This window comes from Rhinoderma darwinii, chromosome 1, assembly GCF_050947455.1.
Source record: "Rhinoderma darwinii isolate aRhiDar2 chromosome 1, aRhiDar2.hap1, whole genome shotgun sequence".
Lineage (NCBI taxonomy): Eukaryota > Metazoa > Chordata > Amphibia > Anura > Rhinodermatidae > Rhinoderma > Rhinoderma darwinii.
The window spans coordinates 11747150-11768751 of record NC_134687.1 but is presented as its reverse complement, the minus strand read 5'-3'; the positions used below and the strand labels follow the sequence as shown (position 1 = coordinate 11768751).

At 41.9% G+C, this 21602-nt stretch overlaps 1 protein-coding gene across 1 annotated transcript in view; it reads left to right on the top strand.

Annotated features, from left to right (window-relative positions):
• The window catches only part of LOC142710267 (vomeronasal type-2 receptor 26-like), a 72859-nt gene that overhangs the window by 19244 nt on the left and 32013 nt on the right, over positions 1-21602 (top strand). Inside the window, exons 5-9 of the mRNA XM_075848670.1 lie at positions 11767-11979; positions 13724-13847; positions 15483-15662; positions 15822-15961; positions 16043-16231. Of these exons, the coding sequence (XP_075704785.1) occupies positions 11767-11979; positions 13724-13847; positions 15483-15662; positions 15822-15961; positions 16043-16231 (846 nt within the window). The remainder of the gene's footprint in view (positions 1-11766; positions 11980-13723; positions 13848-15482; positions 15663-15821; positions 15962-16042; positions 16232-21602) is intronic.

Sequence of the window (21602 nt, the reverse complement as noted above, 5' to 3'; positions counted from 1 at the left end):
AAGAGCGCCATTTTCCTTTTGGAACTCAAATTTAGCAGGAATGGTTTGCGGTGGCCATGTCACATTTGCAAAGCCCCTGAGGGGACAAAACAGTGGAAACCCCCAACAAGTGACCCCATTTTGGAAACTACACCCCATGAGGAAATTATCTAGGGGTACAGTGAGCAGTTTGACCCCACAGGTGTTTTACAGAACTTATTGGAAGTAGGCTGTAAAAATGAAAATCTAAATTTTTTTCAAAGAAAATGTAGGTTTAGGTAATTTTTTTTCATTTCCACAAGGAGTGAAGGAGAAAAAGCACCACAACATTTGTAAATCAATTTCTCCCGAGTAAAACAATACCCTACATGTGGTCATAAACATCTGTTTGGACACACGGTAGGGCTCAGAATGGAAGGAGCACCATTTGGATTTTGGAATGGTTTCTGGGCGCCATGTCACATTTGCTGAGCCCCTGTAGTACTAGTACAGTGGAAAAACCCCAAAAGTGACTCCATTTGGGAAACTGCACCCCTGAGGAATCATCTAGGGCAGGGGTCTCAAGCACGCGGCCCGCGGGCCGCATGCGGCCCCTGTGGCTGTCATCTGCGGCCCGCGGGACACAGAGCCGCTAGTATCGGCTCTGCTCCGAGACTCTGGAATTCCCTGACATCGCTGTCCACATATGAACAGCGATGTCTGGGGCTTCCCCAGAGCCGGAGTCCCGAGCAGAGCGCTGGTGTCGGCTCTGCTCCGGTACTCTGTGGAATTCCCTGACATCGCCATCCACATATGAACAGCGATGTCTGGGGCTTCCCCAGAGCCGGAGTCCCGGGCAGAGCGCTAGTACAGGCTCTGCTCCGGGACTCTGTGGAATTCCCTGACATCGCTGCCCATATATGGACAGTGTGTCAGGGTCTTGCCCAGAGTGGATCAGAGCGCTGGTGTCGGCTCTTCTCCTGGACTCTGTGGAATTCCCTGACATCGCTGTCCACATATGAACAGCGATGTCTGGGGCTTCCCCAGAGCCGGAGTCCCGAGCAGAGCGCTGGTGTCGGCTCTGCTCCGGACTCTGTGGAATTCCCTGACATCGCTGCCCATATATGGACAGTGTGTCAGGGTCTTGCCCAGAGCGGATCAGAGCGCTGGTGTCGGCTCTGCTCCTGGACTCTATGGAATTCCCTGACATCGCTGTCCACATATGAACAGCGATGTCTGGGGCCTCCCCAGAGCCGGAGTCCCGAGCAGAGCGCTGGTGTCGGCTCTGCTCCGGGACTCTGTGGAATTCGCTGACATTTCTGTCCATATATGGACAGTGTGTCAGGGTCTTCCCCAGAGCCGGAGTCCCGGCCAGAGCGCTAGTATCGGCTCTGCTCTGGGATTCTGGGGAAGCCTCTGACATCGCTGTCCATACATCGACAATGATGTCAGGGGCTTCCCCAGAGCAGGAGTCCCAGTGATGTCAGGAGCACAGCTGGAGTCCCAGGAATAGCCTACTAGCGCTCTGCCTGGGACTCCAGCTCTGGGCAAGTCCCTGACATCACTGGGGCAGCCTCTACAGAGGGCACTGGGGCAGCCTCTACAGAGGGCACTGGGGCAGCCTCTACAGAGGGCACTGGGGCAGCCTCTACAGAGGGCACTGGGGCAGCCTCTACAGAGGGCACTTTGGCAGCCTCTACAGAGGGCACTTTGGCAGCCTCTACAGAGGGCACTTTGGCAGCCTCTACAGAGGGCACTGTGGCAGCCTCTACAGAGGGCACTGTGGCCTTATCTACAGAGGGCACTGTGGCCTTATCTAGGGGTGTGTTGCATTATCCACAGAGGGCAATGCGGCAGCATCCACAGAGGGCACTGCGGCAGCATCCACAGAGGGCACTGCGGCAGCATCCACAGAGGGCACTGTGGCACTATCTAAAAAGGGGCTGCCCAATCTTGACATGTGTGCTAACTGAGCCGCCGGACTGCATTTAGCGACACTTAAACTGGAAAGCTGGATTGTTGAAATAAGCACGTGGAGAAATATCTCAAATTTTAAACCTAGCACTATTATTATAGTAATGTAGTATTATTATTCTAGTAATATAGTGTTATAGTAGTTCAAATAACTAATTGATTAACAATAATTTTGTATTGTATCAAATTTGAAAGTAATGCGGCCCGTCAACTTCCCATTTTTTCTATATGCGGCCCACTTACCCGGCCGAGTTTGAGACCCCTGATCTAGGGATATAGTCAAAATTTTGATCCCAAAGGTTTTTTGCTGAATTAATGAGAATTAAGCCATGAAAATGAATTTTTTTTTTCCCAACAAGATGTAGTTTTAGATCAACATTTTTCATTTTTACAAGGAATAGAGAAGAAAAAGCACCCCAACATTTGTAAAGAAATTTCTCCCGAGTACAGTAACACCCCATATGTGGTTATAATAGGCTGTTTACGTATATGGGAGCATTCAGAAGAAAAGGAGCGGTATTTATCTTTTGGAGCGTAGATTCTGCTGGAATGGTTTGCGGACGCCATGTTGCATTTGCAAAACCACTGATGTACCAAACAAAAGTGACCCCGTTCTAGAAACTACACCCCTAAAGGCATTTATCAAGGGGTGTAGTGAGAATTTAGACTCCACAGGTGTTTTTCAGAAATGAGTACGCAGTGGATGGTGCAAAGTGAAAACTGCAATTTTTCCACTGATCTGCCCATTCACAGCACAATATGTTGTGCCCCTAGAGAATCTTACCCCATAAATTGTTAAGCGGGTTCTCCCGGGTATGGTAATGCCTTACTTGTGGCCATAAATTGCTGTTTGGGCACACTGTAGGGCTAAGAAGGGAAAGACCGCCATTTTGAGCATGGATTTTGCTTGTTAGTATTTCTGTTTGGGGTTTTGCTGGTATTTCAGTTTATAATGTGGGGGCATATTAGGCTATGCGGAGTACATCAGGGTGTAATAAGAGGGTATAATAATGGGGTAAATAATACAATTATCCATAGATGTGTGTTACGAGGTGAAGCGATCCGTTATGCGCAGGCCGGCGTCACACTGATAAACGGTTTTCTTTCCTATCCCCCTTTTGTAACTCTGCACCTTTTTGGGACTTTTTCTCCTTCGTAGTTTTGCTGGGAAAGTTTTGCGCTGGTATAATACGGGCGCCCTCGCTTCCAGCAGATGTGCTATGTCCCTTCCCTTTCCTAGTTCATAAATACTAGCGCCCTGAAACTGAAGGAATGTTCCCCTCCAGCCTGGGCATTGAGATGTTTTTTCATCACCGCATTACTAGTGCCGTAACTTTTTTATTTTTCAGTTGATTGAGCGGTGTGCGGGCTTGTTTTTTGCGAGACAGGCTGTAGATTTTATTGGTATCATTTTAGAACACATACGACTTTTTGATCACTTTTTATTTAATTTTTGGTAAAGGAAATTACCAAAAACAAGCAATTCTGGAATAGTTTTTTATTGGGTTTTTTTTATCGGCATCCACAGTGCGCACTAAATTACATGTTAGCTTTATTCTGCGGGTCGATACGATTACGGCGATACCAAATTTATATAGTTTTTTTTATGTATTGCAGCTTTTGCACAATAAAATCACTTTTTTTATAAAATCATTTGTTTTCAGTGTCGCCATATTCTAAGACCCATAACTTTTTTATTTTTGCGTGCACAAAGCGGTGTCAGGGATTATTTTTTGCGGGACGGATTGTCGTTTTTATTAGTACTATTTTGGAGTAAATGTGACTTTTTGATCACTTTTTATAGCATTTCTTAGAAGGAGATGTGACCTAAAAACAAAGATTCTGGCGTTGTTTTTCATGTTTTTTTTTACGCCGTTCACCGTGCGGGATAAATTACATAATAGTTTTGTAGTTTGGGTCGTTACGGACGCGGCGATACCAATTATGTATCGTTTTTTTAATTTTTATGGTTTTTCCCATAATAAAAGACTTACTATGGGAAAAAAGTCAGTTTAGCTTTTTTTTAAATTTGAAACGTGTGTGTTTTTATTGTTTTACGACATTTTTATTAACTTTTTTTTACTTTTTTTTACTTGTCCCACTAGGGGACATGAGGGCCTGATGGCCCGATCACTACTCTAATACACTGCACTACATACATAGTGCAGTATATTAGCGCTGTCAGTTATTTACTGACAGCAAACCTATGAGGACACGCCGCCTGCGTCCTCATCGGTTCCCGTACAAGGCAGACTTGGACGCCATTATCTGGCCTCTGATTGCCACAGCAACCCAGCGATTGTGTCGCTGGGTTGCCGGTCAGGTTAAAACCTATCAGATGCTGCGCAAAATTTAGCGCAGCATCTGAGGGGTTAATCAGCCGGATCGGTGAATAGCTCCGGTCCTGGCAGTTACAGCAGGGTGCCAGCTGTATAATACAGCTGCCACCCCGCGGTGATGGTGCCGGCTCTGCTTCTGAGCCAGCACCATCACTGCGACGTAACTGTACTGTACTGTACGGCGGATGTCGGGAAGGGGTTAATTAATATTTCACCTTTTAAAACCTTTTTTTTTTCCAGCTAAATAAATTCTAAATTCTGAAGTGGGGTTGGAGTTCCTTTTTATTTTTTTATATAGAGCTACACAGTTAGATGATGTAATTCTAGTTGCGTGCCAGGGCCAATAGGGGAGCTCACTGCATACAGATTTATCCAGCTCCCAGAATTGTTTTTAATTATACACTTTTATTGACGTTTTTCAAAAGATAAAATACACAGCATAGGTGTCAAATTGGGTATGTGGACCCACTGGGCCGTACCCCAATGACGGTATGGCAGCTGGCCAACAGGACACAGGTCACAGTTTATCGTTTGTATAGTGTACCTGTTGTAGCTCAAACAGTAGCAAGACAGGCTCGGCTGGGACTAGGCCGCAGGCAGGCGCCAGGCGTGGCATAGTAGGACAGGCATGGAACACAGCACAGCACGACTTCAGCTCAACGCGGCACTTGACCAGGATAGCACAGGATACAGGTTACAGGAACGGGGAACACTGAGAACTGGAAAACACTTAGGAGACCATTTGTATAGACATACTAGGATAACGACAACAAGGCTCAGACAAGGTAGGAAGGGGCAGAGCCCTTCTTATAGTTCAGGGTGCTCTATGAGCAATTAGCTCAATCTCCCACCTGTGTGCGACCTGACTCCTTGTCCGGACTGAGCTCGCAAGAGCACCCTGGTGGTCACTGTGGAACAGGACGGCCGCATGTGAAGACATCTCTGGAGAGAAGGGCGTCATCTGGATGGAATGAGTTCGTGTCTTGGGCTGTCTGATGAGCCTACTTAGGCTTCACCTGAGGCGGCACTTTAATTGAGGTGTGTGCTGTTCACACAGGGCTCTCAGTCTGGGGAAGACAGGCATGCTAGCCTGTGAGAGTCACCACCGTGTAAGGTAAAACTGCCTATGTTTTGAGGTACTGGGCACAAGGCTGAGGGTCTCTTAGTGAGGGACAATTAATGTTAGTTAGAGGCTGGACGGCCTAGGGTTTATTTTGTATGTTTTTTGTTGTAACACTGCTTGCTGTGTTGAAGACAATAAAGCTAGCTGCGGCTGGTTTAAACTTTTATTCAAGAAGTGTGCAGTGCAATTTAAAGGGCCAGAAGCCCAATTAAAGAGACTGTTTTTCCATTGCAATGGGACTTATTGAGGAACTCCTGAAAAAGATAGTGCAAACTAATGCGGAGCTGCAGGAAGCAAATGCCAAGCAGAAGGAGGATAACCAGAGGTTCCTGGCACAGTTGGAAGCAAATCGAGAGGCTTTAAGGGCACAAGTACTGTCCAAGGATACACAGCCTTCCAAGCCTAGTGGATGCCTTTCAACGCCAGCTGCATTGATGCCGGGTACTCCGGATGTGTTACAGACAGTTCGCAGAGAAGAGCAAAGAGCATGCATAACTGTGATACAAACTGTGAGTACCGTTGCTAAAGGCAACCACCCAGACTCATGGTGGGAATGTTTCCGAGCGGATTATGTGAATTTAAAAGATGTTCCCAAGCAACGTGGGGCAGCTGTTAAAAAGCCAAGTGTGCTGAATCGCCCAGATGTGGTTGCTAGGAGCAACCAACCTCGACAGCATGTGGCAGCTGTTGTTCAGCAGAAGGAGCACTGTTGGAGATGCCATCGAGCGGATCGACGTGCACCTGATTGTTCTCTGGTCAGGAGGCCAGAGAAAGCGCAAGAGAAAACAAGTGAAGTGTTGGTTGGTGGGATTCCACTACTGGTCAGTCTGGATCTTCACCAAGAGGTCTCGAGGGTGCATCCGGACATTTTGCTGTTTGTGAAGTAGGATCCTGAGTTGGGTGTGACTGTTCTGATTGACTTTAAAACTGATGTTGGGACTGTGCAGCACAGACTTATAAAATGTCAGGAACTTGATGAGGAGTTTGTGCTGGGAAGGGACTTCCCTAATTTTTGGCAGTTCTGGGAGAAAGGCAATATCTCTGATAAGCATTGTAGCTATTACAGGGAAAAGTCCTCTGCAGGGTGTGCTGCTCCACTGCCAAAAAGGGAAAAGGCACCAGTAGTAAGGAAGTCAAATGATGAAAATATGTTACATCTTGGGGACCACTTAGCTCACAGGATCGCCATCTCCAGGGTGAGATGGTTGGCACACATATAAAGTTCACTCCAACTCATTGAATAAAAGTTTAAACCAGCCGCAGCTAGCTTTATTGTCTTCAACACAGCAAGCAGTGTTACAACAAAAAACATACAATTAAACCCTAGGCCGTCCAGCCTCTAACTAACATTAATTGTCCCTCACTAAGAGACCCTGAGCCTTGTGCCCAGTACCTCAAAACATAGGCAGTTTTACCTTACACGGTGGTGACTCACAGGCTAGCATGCCTGTCTTCCCCAGACTGAGAGCCCTGTGTGAACAGCACACACCGCAATTAAAGAGCCGCCTCAGGTGAAGCCTAACTAGGCTCATCAGACAGCCCAAGACACGGACCGTTTGTATGGAGTGGAAGCCGCCCTTCTCCTTCACACTCCAGTAAACCAGGCCCTATTCCGGGTTTTACACCCAAGCAACAGCAGAGAAAACCCTCTCTGCTGTACATGTTCCCTGGTTGCTTAAAACCTGACAGTTTCTGCACTGTCCAGTAGCTGCACTGCTACATTATATATATATATATATATATATATATATATATATATAGTAAAAGAAGATATGCGGCACTCCAATGAAGAAAATGGTGGTTTATTCAATTCCAATACAAAAGCGACGTTTCAATCCTACAATAGGATCTTTATCAAGCATATGTAGATATATATATACACTACTGTTCAAAAGTTTAGGGTCACTTAGAAATTTCCTTATTTTTGAAAGAAAAGCACAGTTTTTTCAATGAAGATAACATTAAATTAATCAGAAATACACTCTATACATTGTTAATGTGGTAAATGACTATTCTAGCTGCAAACGTCTGGTTTTTAATGCAATATCTACATAGGTGTATAGAGGCCCATTTCCAGCAACCATCACTCCAGTGTTCTAATGGTACATTGTGTTTGCTAACTGTGTTAGAAGGCTAATGGATGATTAGAAAACACTTGAAAACCCTTGTGCAATTATGTTAGCACCGCTGTAAACAGTTTTGCTGTTTAGAGGAGCTATAAAACTGACCTTCCTTTGAGCTAGTTGAGAATCTGGAGCATTACATTTGTGGGTTCGATTAAACTCTCCAAATGGCTAGAAAAAGAGAGCTTTCATGTGAAACTCGACAGTCTATTCTTGTTCTTAGAAATGAAGGCTATTCCATGCGAGAAATTGCCAAGAAACTGAAGATTTCCTACAACGGTGTGTACTACTCCCTTCAGTGGACAGCACAAACAGGCTCTAACCAGAGTAGAAAGAGAAGTGGGAGGCCCCGCTGCACAACTGAGCAACAAGACAAGTACATTAGAGTCTCTAGTTTGAGAAATAGACGCCTCACAGGTCCTCAACTGGCAGCTTCATTAAATAGTACTTGCAAAATGCCAGTGTCAACGTCTACAGTGAAGAGGCGATTCTGGGATTCTGGCCTTCAGGGCAGAGTGGCAAAGAAAAAGTCATATCTGAGACTGGCTAATAAAAGGAAAAGATTAATTATGGGCAAAAGCACACAGACATTGGACAGAGGAAGATTGGAAAAAAGTGTTATGGACAGACGAATGGAAGTTTGAGGTGTTTGGATCACACAGAAGAACATTTGTGAGATGCAGAACAACTGAAAAGATGCTGGAAGAGTGCCTGACGCCATCTGTCAAGCATGGTGGAGGTCATGTGATGGTCTGGGGTTGCTTTGGTGCTGGTAAAGTGGGAGATTTGTACAAGGTAAAAAGGATTTTGAATAAGGAAGGCTATCACTCCATTTTGCAACGCCATGCCATACCCTGTAGACAGCGCTTGATTGGAGCCAATTTCATCCTACAACAGGACAATGACCCAAAGCACACCTCCAAATGATGCAAGAACTATTTAGGGAAGAAGCCGGCAGCTGGTATTCTATCTGTAATGGAGTGGCCAGCGCAGTCACCAGATCTCAACCCCATAGAGCTGTTGTGGGAGCAGCTTGACCGTATGGTACGCAAGAAGTGCCCATCAAGCCAATCCAACTTGTGGGAGGGGCTTCTGGAAGCATGGGGGGAAATTTCTCCCGATTACCTCAGCAAATTAACAGCTAGAATGCCAAAGGTCTGCAATGCTGTAATTGCTGCAAATGGAGCATTCCAAGACCAAAGCAAAGTTTGAAGGAGAAAATTATTATTTCAAATAAAAATCATTATTTCTAACCTTGTCAATGTCTTGACTATATTTTCTAGTCATTTTGCAACTCATTTGATAAATATAAGTGTGAGTTTTCATGGAAAACACAAAATTGTCTGGGTGACCCCAAACTTTTGAACGGTAGTGTATTCAAGCTGTTGCTGCTGCATTTTTAAAGTTTGTTTGCTGCATTCACTCCAGTAAAGAAAAAGTTAATACAAAAACAACTGCCTAGTCATTTCTTGTTCATGCACCTGCAGCTTACAATTTGGCGCTAGTCGGAAAAATAGATGTAAATATGGTGACTAAAGAAACAACATTATCCGCCAGCCCAGGACATCTGATGGTACCTGTGGGAGCTCTGTTGAATCCTCTACCAAAGTTTCAAGGATTTAATTTGTTGTCAGAGGACTGGAGAGAGAGACTAAAGGGGGCAGCCCGACTATGTAATGTGGCCCTACACATAAAAGCAGAACTGGTCCTAAGCAAGTTAGAGGGCGAGGCAAGAAGGGAAGAACTTTTATTTATTATTGCAAAATGACAAAACACTTTACAAACACTTCTCCAAAACACCTTATACTGTTATAATTATGTACGCGCCTAGAAAAAACTCACCCTCAGCCGAGGGAAAGCGACAAAGGGAAAAGGAAAAAAAAATACAAAAAGAGAAGAGGGGGTAGAGAGCGCAGAGAAATAGCCGAACGCTCCCCGTTTTCCTTTTTATACCAGCCTTACCAAATCTTTTCAAATTGAGGTAAACTTAAATCCAATAAGGCAAATCTTCTTTCCTCTATGATAATTGTCTGACTGAGCTTCTCCACTCACATTTAGAGGTTCCGTTGCTATACACAATTTTTCAATATTTCCTTTTCTGCCACAAACAGCGAAAAAAAAGCAATTGTTCTCTTTTTATTAGCATTAAAAACTTTTAATGCATTAAATATACAGTAGCAAGAAACTTTAACTTAACTTTTTCAATGGCTTAAGTGATAAGTTATCACACTGTAGAAAGTTATCATAGTCAAGTTAAGGATTACTACATCTGTACACCAAGGTTGCTGGGATGTCAACTGGAAAAAAAGGGGTCACCACAGCAGGGTGATAAATAACTGTTCATCTGTATCCTACAGAAAAAAAAACTGTGATTGGTGAGGATGTTTCCAGGGACAGAGGCTGACAGGAATAGGGTATGTGGACCCACTAGGCGAACAACGCTCAGACAGGGAGTGAAAGGATAGGGCCCCTTTTGTAGTCCTGAGTGATTAGGGCTAGTTAATAATATAATTAATGTGCGCGCTGGCCCTTTAAGGCGGGGCACGAGCGTTCACGCGCACCCTACGGGACACAGCCAAGCGGAAGTGAGTGCTGGCGTTTCCTAGGAAGCACTCATAGATCCATGGCCACGGCCACCGAGGGGTGAGTAGGGACGTGGCCGTGGATGCTAAAGTGTGTAGTGTTTTCAGTAATTACTCATGTGGGTAGTACTGCTTCAGAGGTAACCTGTGTGAGCTGTCTGCAGAGAAGTTGTGTGACAGGAAGTTGTGTGCAGAGGAGCAAGCCAGTGAGTACCCTGAGAGGCATCAGAAGCTGTCTACACAGAAGCTCTGTGCAGAGGAGCAGGCCAGTAAGCACCCTTAGTGGAACTAGAGCTGGAGCTGATGAGACAAGAAGGCAAGACACCGTGGATCTGAGTGGGGATCAGCGCCAGAGTGAGACTATCCAGCAAAACTGCAGCTGCATGGCAGAATGGCTGGAAGTGACCATCTATACAGAAACAAGTTGTCCAGTTTGAGTATTTGAGTATTCTGATATTATTCTAACTTTAATGGAATTAGTGTTCTATTACAAAGAGGGAATTTCAAAGCATTGCAGTATGCTGCTTGTTACTGTTGCTAAGAGTAACGGATTGACTATATATATATATATATATATATATATATATATATATATATATATATATATATATACAAGCTGTTGCTGTTGCACTGTTGAAGTTTGTTTGCTGCATTCACTTCAGTAAAAATAAGTTACTTGTGACAACCGCCCCGTCATTTCTCGCCTGTCCACCTGCACCTCACACATGGAGGAAGTTTACCGCCTTAAAAGAACACTCAACCTTTAAATGAATGATAAAAGTAAGCAGGAGATAATCTTATCCGCAAAATTTGTCACTCTGTAGAATTTTCTGCATTTTCCTGAAACAAACAGTCTTGCAGAAATCTTGCAGAGAAAACAGGGGTTATTCTCCTGCTGATCTGTTCCATTTTTATATGGGGAAAGGCTGTGGTGCTGTCATTAAGTGTCCTTCTTCTACCGCCCGTCCTGTGCAGTCCCAGCGTGGGTCCGCCTGTTGTCCAATATCTATAACTGCCAGGATCAAAATAACCTAGTAACCACGTGACCAGGGTCACCAGACTTCCTTTTGACGTGATAGCGGAATGGGGAAAATCTATACAGTCACTCCTGGGGAGTTACAAAGGACCCCAGGGTTGTCCACACTAATTGTTGCCCTAGTAATAACCTCTGTAATAATGGCAGAGGGGATAAGGCACTAGCATACAGAAGTACATATATATATTTATTTCTTATTTCTATGACTGTAATAACCTGAAAAAATTATTTAACAGGTTATTTACTGTGAACCATAAATGGTATAAAAAACAAAGAACAAAACAAAAACAAAGCTTCCAACAACCACAGGACCACACAGGCTTGGTTTTTAAGGGTGGATTCACACGTGGCAGATTTTGTTGCAGACATTTCTAGAGGTAATTGTTAGTTCCATTCATCTGAATGGGGTTGTTTCTGCAGCAAGTGCGGGACTTCTTCAAGTTCCATTCAGATGAATGGAATTGATTTTCAGTCGCATAATTTTCGGGAACAAAATCTGTCGTGTGTGAATCCACTCAAGGGGTTCGATAACTTTTTTCTATCAGTATCGCAAGAGCTTAATGAAATGTATTTATAAATAGATGTACTACACATTATACATTACACAATGATCTACTTACCTTTCTGGTAGTTTTTAAGAAGAGTTCGTTTCCAAGATCCTACAGGAGAGAACGTCTATTTTAACGAGAAAGGAGAAATGGACGCAGTGTATGATATACACAATTACGCCTCTGTTTCTGGAAAGAAAATTGTCTTCCAGAAAATAGGGAGATTCAATGCCTCAGCCCAAGAAAGGGAGCAGCTCATCATCGGTGAAGGTGGCATGCATTGGAAACATGGTGTGGTAAGTGCCTTCAATGTGTATAAGTATAATATACAGTATAAGGCCCCATGCACACGACCGTGCCCGTAATTACGACGTGTAATTACGGGCACAGCCAGCTGCGGACCACCACGACCAGCATTTACAGGCCGGGCTCCCATTATAAAGTATGGAAGCACGGTCCATAAAATAAAGAAATAGGACATGTCTTTTTTTTGTGAAAGTTTCTACGGCTCGGACACCTTCCCGTAAATATGAACTGTAATTACGGTCCGTAATTACGGTTGATTTTACGGTCGTGTGCATGGGGCCTCAATGGTGAATACAGCTATTATAACAATGACTGCACACACACACAACTCTCTGACCTCGCTACCCAGGCAAACTACATCCTTGTATATAACAAGCACCATCTGTATAGCAAAAGGCATCAAGATCTGATGTTAGAAGAATGATTCATGCAAATTGCATATCACAAACTTTAAATATGCAAACAAAAAAGCAGCAGCACTCTGCAGACGCTAAGGCCCCCTTCACATCTCGTTTTTTCCTTCTGTCAGAGGTATATGCGTTCCTGAAGCGCTGTGCCCAGGAAAGACTGCCCATATATGAAAGTGATGTCAGAAGCTTTACAATGCCTCGGCCAGAGCATTGAAAGTGCTCTGGCTTGGGATTCCGATCCAGATTCCGACATCAGGAGCTTTACAATGCCAGAGTATCTAAAGCACTCCGGCCGGTGACTACGGCTATGGGGATGCTACTGAAGTCATTGTCCATATATAGACAGTGATGTCAGAAGCTTTACAATTCTGGAGTTCCCAGTCAGATCATTGAAAGTGCTCTGGTCGGGGACTCCGGCCCTCGGGAAGCTCCTTCTGTTACTGTCCTTGTATGGAACGGGATGTCAATAGTTTTACAATGCTAGAGTATCGAAAGCACTCTGGCCGGTGACTACGACTTTGGGGATGCTACTGACGTCATTGTCCATATATAGACAGTGATGTCAGGAGCTTTACAATGCAGGAGTCGCCAGAATGAGCATTGGAAGTGCTGCGCCTATAAAAAATAATGTTTGTCATAGACATAAAGTCATAAAGCCTATCATGCTGTGCCCGCCAGCAGCTTTCCTGGTGATAACAGCTGATCACCGGGATTTTTAGAAGTCAGACTCGGGACAATGCTAGAGCCGCTTCTTTTTGACCCCTTAAGGATGGAGCTAATTTTGTCCTTAAGTGCAGTGTATTTTTCGGTATTTGGCTTACTTCCTTCCAAGAGACATCACTTTTTCTTTTTTTCCTGGCGTTGCTATGTGAGGTGCATTTTTGGGTGTTTTTCTTTAATATGATTTTTTGGTACATACATTTCAGTATTTAATATGATTTTTTGGTACATACATTTCAGTATTTAATATAATTTTTTTAAGTAGAATGTGCAAAACACTTTTGTTTCCCATAGTTCTCCTAAATCCTTGAATTTTGTTTTCAATTTGTTGTATGAGTATTTTATGTTTTATGGATTTTATTTAATAAAACCTTTTTTTTTTTAATGCTTGCGCTTGTAAAACATACAAGAAGTTGTTAGGGCATAACTTCTTTGGCGCTGTGCCTCCGCAATCCCAGCTCTATAAGTGTATGGCTCTGGGCACCAAGTACAAGTTCTGAAAACTGTATATGGTTTTGTTAAAATGACCCCTTTAAATTGGAACTGTTAATAATGTACATGATTCTATCTTCTATACAATTTTCTTGTGATTATTTGTGTCTAGGCTCCGATCTCAAGATGTTCTCCAGATTGTCCCTCAGGTTATAGAAAAGTTTTTAGAAGAGGAAAACATAAGTGCTGTTTTGCATGTGTACAATGTTCAGAGGGAGAAATATCCAACCACACAGGTATGACATTCTTTAAAGCCTTCAGACTACTCGGAGATATATTATTTATGTAAATAAGGGCGATGCACTTAGTTCATTATATAATATGATATATTATATCTCATTATATACAATTTAATACACTACAATGCAATAAAATGTAAAGTACTCTATATTCTAAAGGGCATTGGCACAGTGATGAAGTTTAAAAGTCATGGCAAGGGACGCATCATTAAGACATCAAATTAAGAGCATGTTCACACAGGTCGAATACGCTGCGTAAAAGTACACAGTGTATCCACTCTAGAACCCACATAGAATTCCGGCCAAAAGACCGTACCAAATTGTGGTGCAGATTTTGCCGCTGCGGAAAGAAGAGTAGAAAAAAAAAAAAAAAAGCAAATACTTGCCTTCACTGGCATTGCCATAGCGGCACGTTCCTCTGGTCTCTTTGAAGCCTGTCCTCCTCTGAGGAGGATGCAGCACATGTGACCACTACAGGCTGTGATTGGCTTCAGCTGTCACATGGGATGAGACGTCTAGGAGCCCGGGCTGCCCGGAGAACAGCCGGGGGAACAAGGAGCCAACGCTATGACAACTCCAGGGGGGTAAGTATAGACAAGGGTTTTTTTTTTAAATTGCAATATTTGCGACGGAACCGCAACTACTCCAACGAAATAAATAGTTGGGATTTTTTTTCTCCTGTTTTTTTCTAACCACATAAATAACATCTTGAAATGTTCCAGTTTTCACACTGGTTACTATGGCAAACACAGTAGGCTCAAGCTTCCTGACTTATGTATCTGATATCGAGTAGCTTTGCAGCCATGATTAGAAGAGACGACTAGTTGTGTTTAGAAAGGAGAAACCCTAGGGATGGTAATCTCGACAAGACTAATTCAGTCATTAGGAAGATGTTGACTGAATACATTTGGTTTATGTGGAATCCAATTGATTTCCAAAAGGAGGATTTGGAGGGGCATTTTCCCGAAATGTGAAAAAGAGTATTCGGTGATCCACCACATCTTTAGCACATATTTGGTGAATTAGAGAACATTTTTGTCAGAACATCAGGAGAACTGTCCCAACTGGTAATAACTTTAAAAGAGTTCTGGGTTCTAATGCACCTGGAAAAACCCACGTGACCTTATAAGTCTACATTTTACCTCCGCGGTGAAAGAGAAATGTTTAGATCTTACTCCCAGGTAGAAAGAAAATAGGGTTTACTTAGAGTCATAGCTGGAAATAGTTTCTTCTGGAGCATAGCAATCCATTCTTTGAGGTGTTTTTATTATTCAGATTTTTTTTTTAATTTGCACAGTTTTCATTGCAAATTTTCACCCAAAAAGTCATGATTCTTGTTTTACATGATCATTTTCTATGCTATAGCAGTCCTAGTAAGACTACAATCACACTGGGTTGGGCACTATGTTAGCTTTAGTTAGACCCAGTAGCTCTGTCACATGATTTCCTTGACTGATTCGAGCCACAACATTGGCGCTTCCTCTGTTGTATACAAAAAGTCAAAGTGTCGTGAATAAACAACGTCATCATTAAGATGTAAAATTTACTGTGTAAGAGGAAAAAATATGAATTCTTTAAAAAATTGCATAAGTGATAATGTTTTTGACTTATTTTCTTGCTTATTATTGATAGACAAGGGTTCATGCCAGAAATGTCAAGAAGACCAGTGGCCAAATGACAACGACCAATGTGAACAGAAAATAATTGAATACCTGTCCTACAGGAATGACCCAATTGCTTTGACTGTTTCCATCATTTCTACATTTTGCTTTGTGAAAACCGCAGTTATTTTGGTCATGTTCTTTAGATACCGTGAGACACCAGTCATCAAGGCCCAAAATCAAAGCCTGAGCTTCATTATTCTGGTCTCCATCATGATAAGTTTCCTCCTTGTATTTCTGTTCCTCTGTCGTCCTGTACATTTCACCTGTATTCTTTGCCATACCTTATTTGAAATCATCTTTTCAATAGCAATCTCCTGTATATTGGCTAAAACTCTTCAGGTCTACATGGCCTTCAAAGCCACCAAACCCGGAAGTGTCTGGAAACATATTATTGGACCAAAAATGACCAACTGTGTGGTCTTCATCTTTTCATTTATCCCAATTTTAGTTAGTATTGTATGGTTATCGGTGGCACCGCCTTTTCCAGAAAATAATTCTCATATATTTGTTGACAAAATTTTTCTCCAGTGTAACGTCGGCTCTATATTGGCTTTCTCCATTCTCCTGGGCTATATGGGACTACTGGCCGCTGTCAGTTTCATTATTGCTTTCCTGGCCAGAAATTTACCAGATAGTTTTAATGAAGCTAAAAACATCACGTTCAGCATGCTGGTTGTCTGCAGCGTCTGGGTGGCTTTTATCCCGGCTTACATGGGGGTGACTGGAAAAAATACAATTCTGGTGGAGATATTTGCTATACTGGCTTCAAACTTTGGCATTCTTGGATGCATATTTATTCCTAAATGTTATATCATATTGATGAGACCAGAATTAAATTCAAAAAGTTACTTACTTAAGCAATCACATCTCAGACATTAAAATAATCAATGTATATGTTATATAATTATATGATTATTGCATCATAGCCCAAACTATAAGATGTATCCCTATGCCTTCAAACCCTCTATGATCCGGTCAGAGATGTTACTAATCAAACATTTGAGCATTGCAAGGGGTACATCACCATAAAGAAACAGATTTGTCTGAGCCACCGTATTGCCAAAGTGACGTCACTAGTACGTATCGGTCCATTGTGTTAGTTTTTGGTCTACACGGTAATACCACCGCCTGGGGTGCCCTCCGTTTACAATAAAGACAACTCAATTTTCCATACCCCGGAGCAACTTAAACATTAATGTTTTCCCAGAAAATACCACACAGCGCCTATATGTGCACAGGTTAGTCAATACAATATAACCAAGTGCAAGTAGCCCCATTTGTATATGTGAATGTACTCTGTGCAATGCTCAAATGTTTCATGATGAATATCTCTGACCGGATCACAGAAGGTTTGAGGGTATAGTCACACATTTTATAGTTAGGGGTACAAGTTCAATAATTATCTAACTACATATTCGTTTTTTTATTTTATTGCAGCTGTACATTTTCTGGGAGTAATGCTGGTGTGTTATACTTTTTGTTGACTTGGCAATTTATTTATTTATTAGATAAATTGTATTATTGAATAAATAATAATAAAAAATAGATTTTCTTGTTTTTTTTCCCCTTCAACTTGTTTTTAGTGTACTATAGTACTAGTGTATATATCACCAGCAAGCATAGCTTACATGAAATGAACTATCACATACAGTTTTCAAGCATAAAATCTTTTAAACTTTGATTACCAAAGACAAATAGTAGTAACGTTAAAAGCAATGTTTCTGCTTATGCGTTTCAATTTGTGTGTAGCTTTTGAGTTATTTACAGCTAGAAACTCGTAAGTGGAAATGTTGTTTTTTTACATTATTACCGTGTCTATTACATTTTTTACTATGTGTCTTTTACTTTATTACTATATTTATTTTACTTTAATTCTATGTGTCTTTTACTTTATTACTATATGTATTTTACTTTATTACTATATGTCTTTTACTTTATTACTATGTGTCTTTTACTTTATTACTATGTGTCTTTTACTTTATTACTATGCGTCTTTTACTTTATTACTATATTTATTTTACTTTAATTCTATGTGTCTTTTACTTTATTACTAAATTTATTTTACTGTATTTCTGTGTCTTTTACTTTATTACTATATGTATTTTACTTTATTACTATATGTCTTTTACTTTATTACTATATGTCTTTTACTTTATTACTATATGTCTTTTACTTTATTACTATATGTCTTTTACTTTATTACTATGTGTCTTTTACTTTATTACTATATGTCTTTTACTTTATTACTATGTGTCTTTTACTTTATTACTATGTGTCTTTTACTTTATTACTAAATTTATTTTACTGTATTTCTATGTGTCTTTTACTTTATTACTATGTGTCTTTGATAAATAAATTGTGAAGGATTTTATGCAATGTGCTGGAAAACTTTATGTGATATATTATTGTCTGGGAGCCAACACTGTTGTCCGTGCACTTAATTCTTTGAAGAAGATAAATGACCAGAACAAAACTTTTTTATTATTATTAAATTAACCAGTTATATTTATTAGTTATTTGCCTTATAATTATATTTTTATATACATTTATTGTTTATCTATATTTTATATTGACGTGTGATGTTATATTAATACCATGTTTTGTTTCTTTCTTACTTTATTTCAATACTTTTGTCTATTAGTCTACTTTAAGTATTAATTATAATAAAACTAACTGCAGCAGTATTTTTATTTATTTTTTTAAGCATGTTAACACATTTTTTCTATTTTGCTTGTATTTTAACAAATGTAGAGTCTGACTGGGGGTGGACTCCCTTGTGGAGCGATTGGGGCTTATACCTAGTATGGAAAGACAGGCCAAGGTTCATTAAAGGAGCCCAGGACTGTCTGGCCATATTCCCTGTTGTTAGGCCAGTGGTCCCTAACCTTTTATACCTTGTGAGCGACATTCAATTTTAAGTAATGGTCAAGAGCCGCATTTAAGTAAAATCTTTTAACATATTAAAGGTAGACAAATCCAAAATCATAATATTTCAGTTTTAAATTTAACACATTGCTGTTCCACCACCCAAATTGGCACTTTTTTGGGGATAGGATAAGTCTGTAAATTTGCTAATGTGAATATCATATCGTATGAAGGGCAAATGGTTATAACTCAAGGTCCCTATGACAAGCAGGGGGTTGTGAGCCACATGTGGCTCTCGAGCCACTGGTTGGGGACCACTGTGTTAGGTCATACTTAGGTATGCCCTAAGAACTGATTTTGTACTAGTAGGATAGTATTATTATTATTATTATTATTAGTAGTAGTAGTAGTAGGATAGTATTATTATTATTATTATTATTAGTAGTAGTAGTAGTAGTAGTAGTAGTAGAAGTAGTAGTAGTAGTAGTAGTAGTAGTAGTAGTAGTAGTAGTAGTAGTAGTAGTAGTAGTAGTAGTAATAATGGATGTAGTAGTAGTAGTAGTAGTAGTAGTAATGGTTGTAGTAATAGTAGTAGTAGTAGTAGTAGTAATGGTTGTAGTAGTAGTAGTAGTAGTAGCAGTAGCAGTAGTAGTAGTAGTAGTAGTAGTAGTAGTAGTAGTAGTAGTAGTAGTAGGATAGTATTATTATTATTATTATTAGTAGTAGTAGTATAGTAGTGTAGTATAATATAATCGATACAGTGCATTCGGAAAGTCTTCAGACCCTTTGACTTTCTTCACATTTCGTTATGTTCGAGACCTTGAGTACATGATCTGTGTGGGTCCGACACCCTGACCCTGCACCAATTAGCCATTCTGGATGCTTGCGGGCATCGGCTGTCATTGCACACTATGCAGTGTATGGAACTGGAAGCAGTTGGCTCCGTACATTGCATAGCGGCCGTGCTGCCAAACTGCAGCTCTGCTCCTATTCACTTGAATGCTACAGCTCGGCCGCTATTCCATGACCTGAGCCAACTGCTTCCAGCATGGACGTCCGGTGCCCAGTTGCAGTGGTTGATCGGTGCCGGTTCCTGGTGTCGGTCTCCCACAGATCTGGTGTACTGGTGACCTATCCGGTGAATAGGTCATCAGTTGTCCGGTCGTGGACAACCCCTTTAAGATTAGCGCTGTGCGGATTAATATTTACTTCTTTTTTAATCCTTGTTGCGCTTTCACTCCTACTGTAGATTGTCACACAGTTGTCCATATTTAATTTTATTGTATTAATCTTTCTAAATTATAAGTCCCAATACATAAAATAAAAGAACATATTCTGTATCGTCACATCCAGCTTAATTGTTTATTTTTTTTTAGCATTTCGGCAACCCAGCTATATTGAACAGAAATAAAAAAGTTATGATTGCTGAAATGCAAAGCGGCAACCAGGCTAATATGGGTGCTAAACTATAGTATTAATTTTGTTCGCTGGCGAAGCCCAAGTAGAAAAACTTTGAGAAGCGCTTCTCTAAATGATCAAGCTGTTACTTTCACACTGCGTTTTTATTTTGACGTATATGCCGGGAAAGCTCCCAACATATACATTAAACAGAGGCTGTGACAGATGCCTAACAGTGGCAGATGCCATACAGTGCTATCCATTGCCCACAGGCTCCCATGTTAAATAACTTTTCTTTACTGGATGCCTCTGGATAGAATATTGTAGTCGACTACGCTATTCTATTCAGCAAAAAAAACCAAAACTGTATTACCGATGCACACTGCCCGATAGAGTACAAAGGACACTATTATGGTCTCTGTCGGTATAATGGGAGCCTATGGGTACATTTGATGTATGCGTTGGGAGCTTTCCTGATGCATACATCAGACGTGCAGGGGACATGCAGTGTGAAAGGAGCCTAACAGGATTCGCTACTCATGGGCCAGCACTGTGTGCTTCCCCCAGGATAAAATTTACCAGACAGTACCTGGTGAACAGAGAGCATTTTTTACTTTGTGGGGGGCACTATATTCATGCTTGTGACACTATTACATTTAGCGAAAACCCTATATAGCACTTTTATTTTCAGGGAGCACATTGTGTGGCACTATTATATTTATGGGGCACACTGTGGCACTAATATATTCATGGAGTACAGTGTGTGGTGCTATTATTGTTTGGCGTTTGTGTTAGGAAAACCAGTGTCTCAGGAGTTACATGTGGCCCCCCAGCTGTTAGTAGTTGCAGACACTATTGTTGTAATGTCCGTGGCTGCGGGCCGTCAGCTCCAACCTCCCCCTGACAGAGACAGCCACGAGTCGGCAAGTGCTGTCACCAGCCTCCTCCTCAGGAGACGCCTGCGCTCGCGTCCACTCACCTCAGCCGGATCCCGCACTTGAACCGTGAGTACCCTGGACTATAAGAGGGGCCCAGCCCCCAGCCTCTATGCCTGAGCATTATTGTTGTTCCCTATAGTTTATCTATGTGATGACCTCCTAGTGTATTCCTGTTCCTGTACCTGTTCCAGTCCCTGTAACTGTTCCAGTTCCTGTTCCTTACATTTCCATACCACCCTGGTCTAGCACTGTGTTGCGCCAAAGTCGTGTTGTGCTGTTCCACGTCTGACCTGCTTCACCTCGTCTGACGTCTACCTGCTGCCTAGTCCAAGCTGAGCCTGCCTTGCTACTGTCCGAGCTGCCACAGGTACCCTAAACGAACTATAGACATTGTCCTGCACCCTGTTGGCCAGCTGCCTTACCGCCAAGGCGGTATGGCCCAGTGGGTTCACAGACTCTTCGTGACATTACGCTCAGGCCATGGACCCCGCTGGTCGATTCAAGACTATGACGACGTCACAGGAGATGCGAGTGGATATGCTGGACCTCTGGTCTCGACAGGACAAATTCCTTCAGGCGTTGAACATTCTTGCACATTGGCAGGAGGCACAAGCTGCCGTTCCTCCTACTACACCTCCTGGCAATGTTGATCCTCAGACTACACCTCTTGGCAGTATTGACCCACATGTTTCTTTGCCACTTCCTGACCGCTATGATGGAGAAGCAAGTACCTGTCCTGGTTTTCTTAATCAATGCCAGATCCACTTCTGTATTTATGCTCGGACATTTTCGTCTGATGGCGCCAGGGTCGCTTTTATCATCTCTCTCCTCACTGGCAAGGCTCTTGCATGGGCGAACCCTATCTGGAAGAGACAGGGACCAGAGTC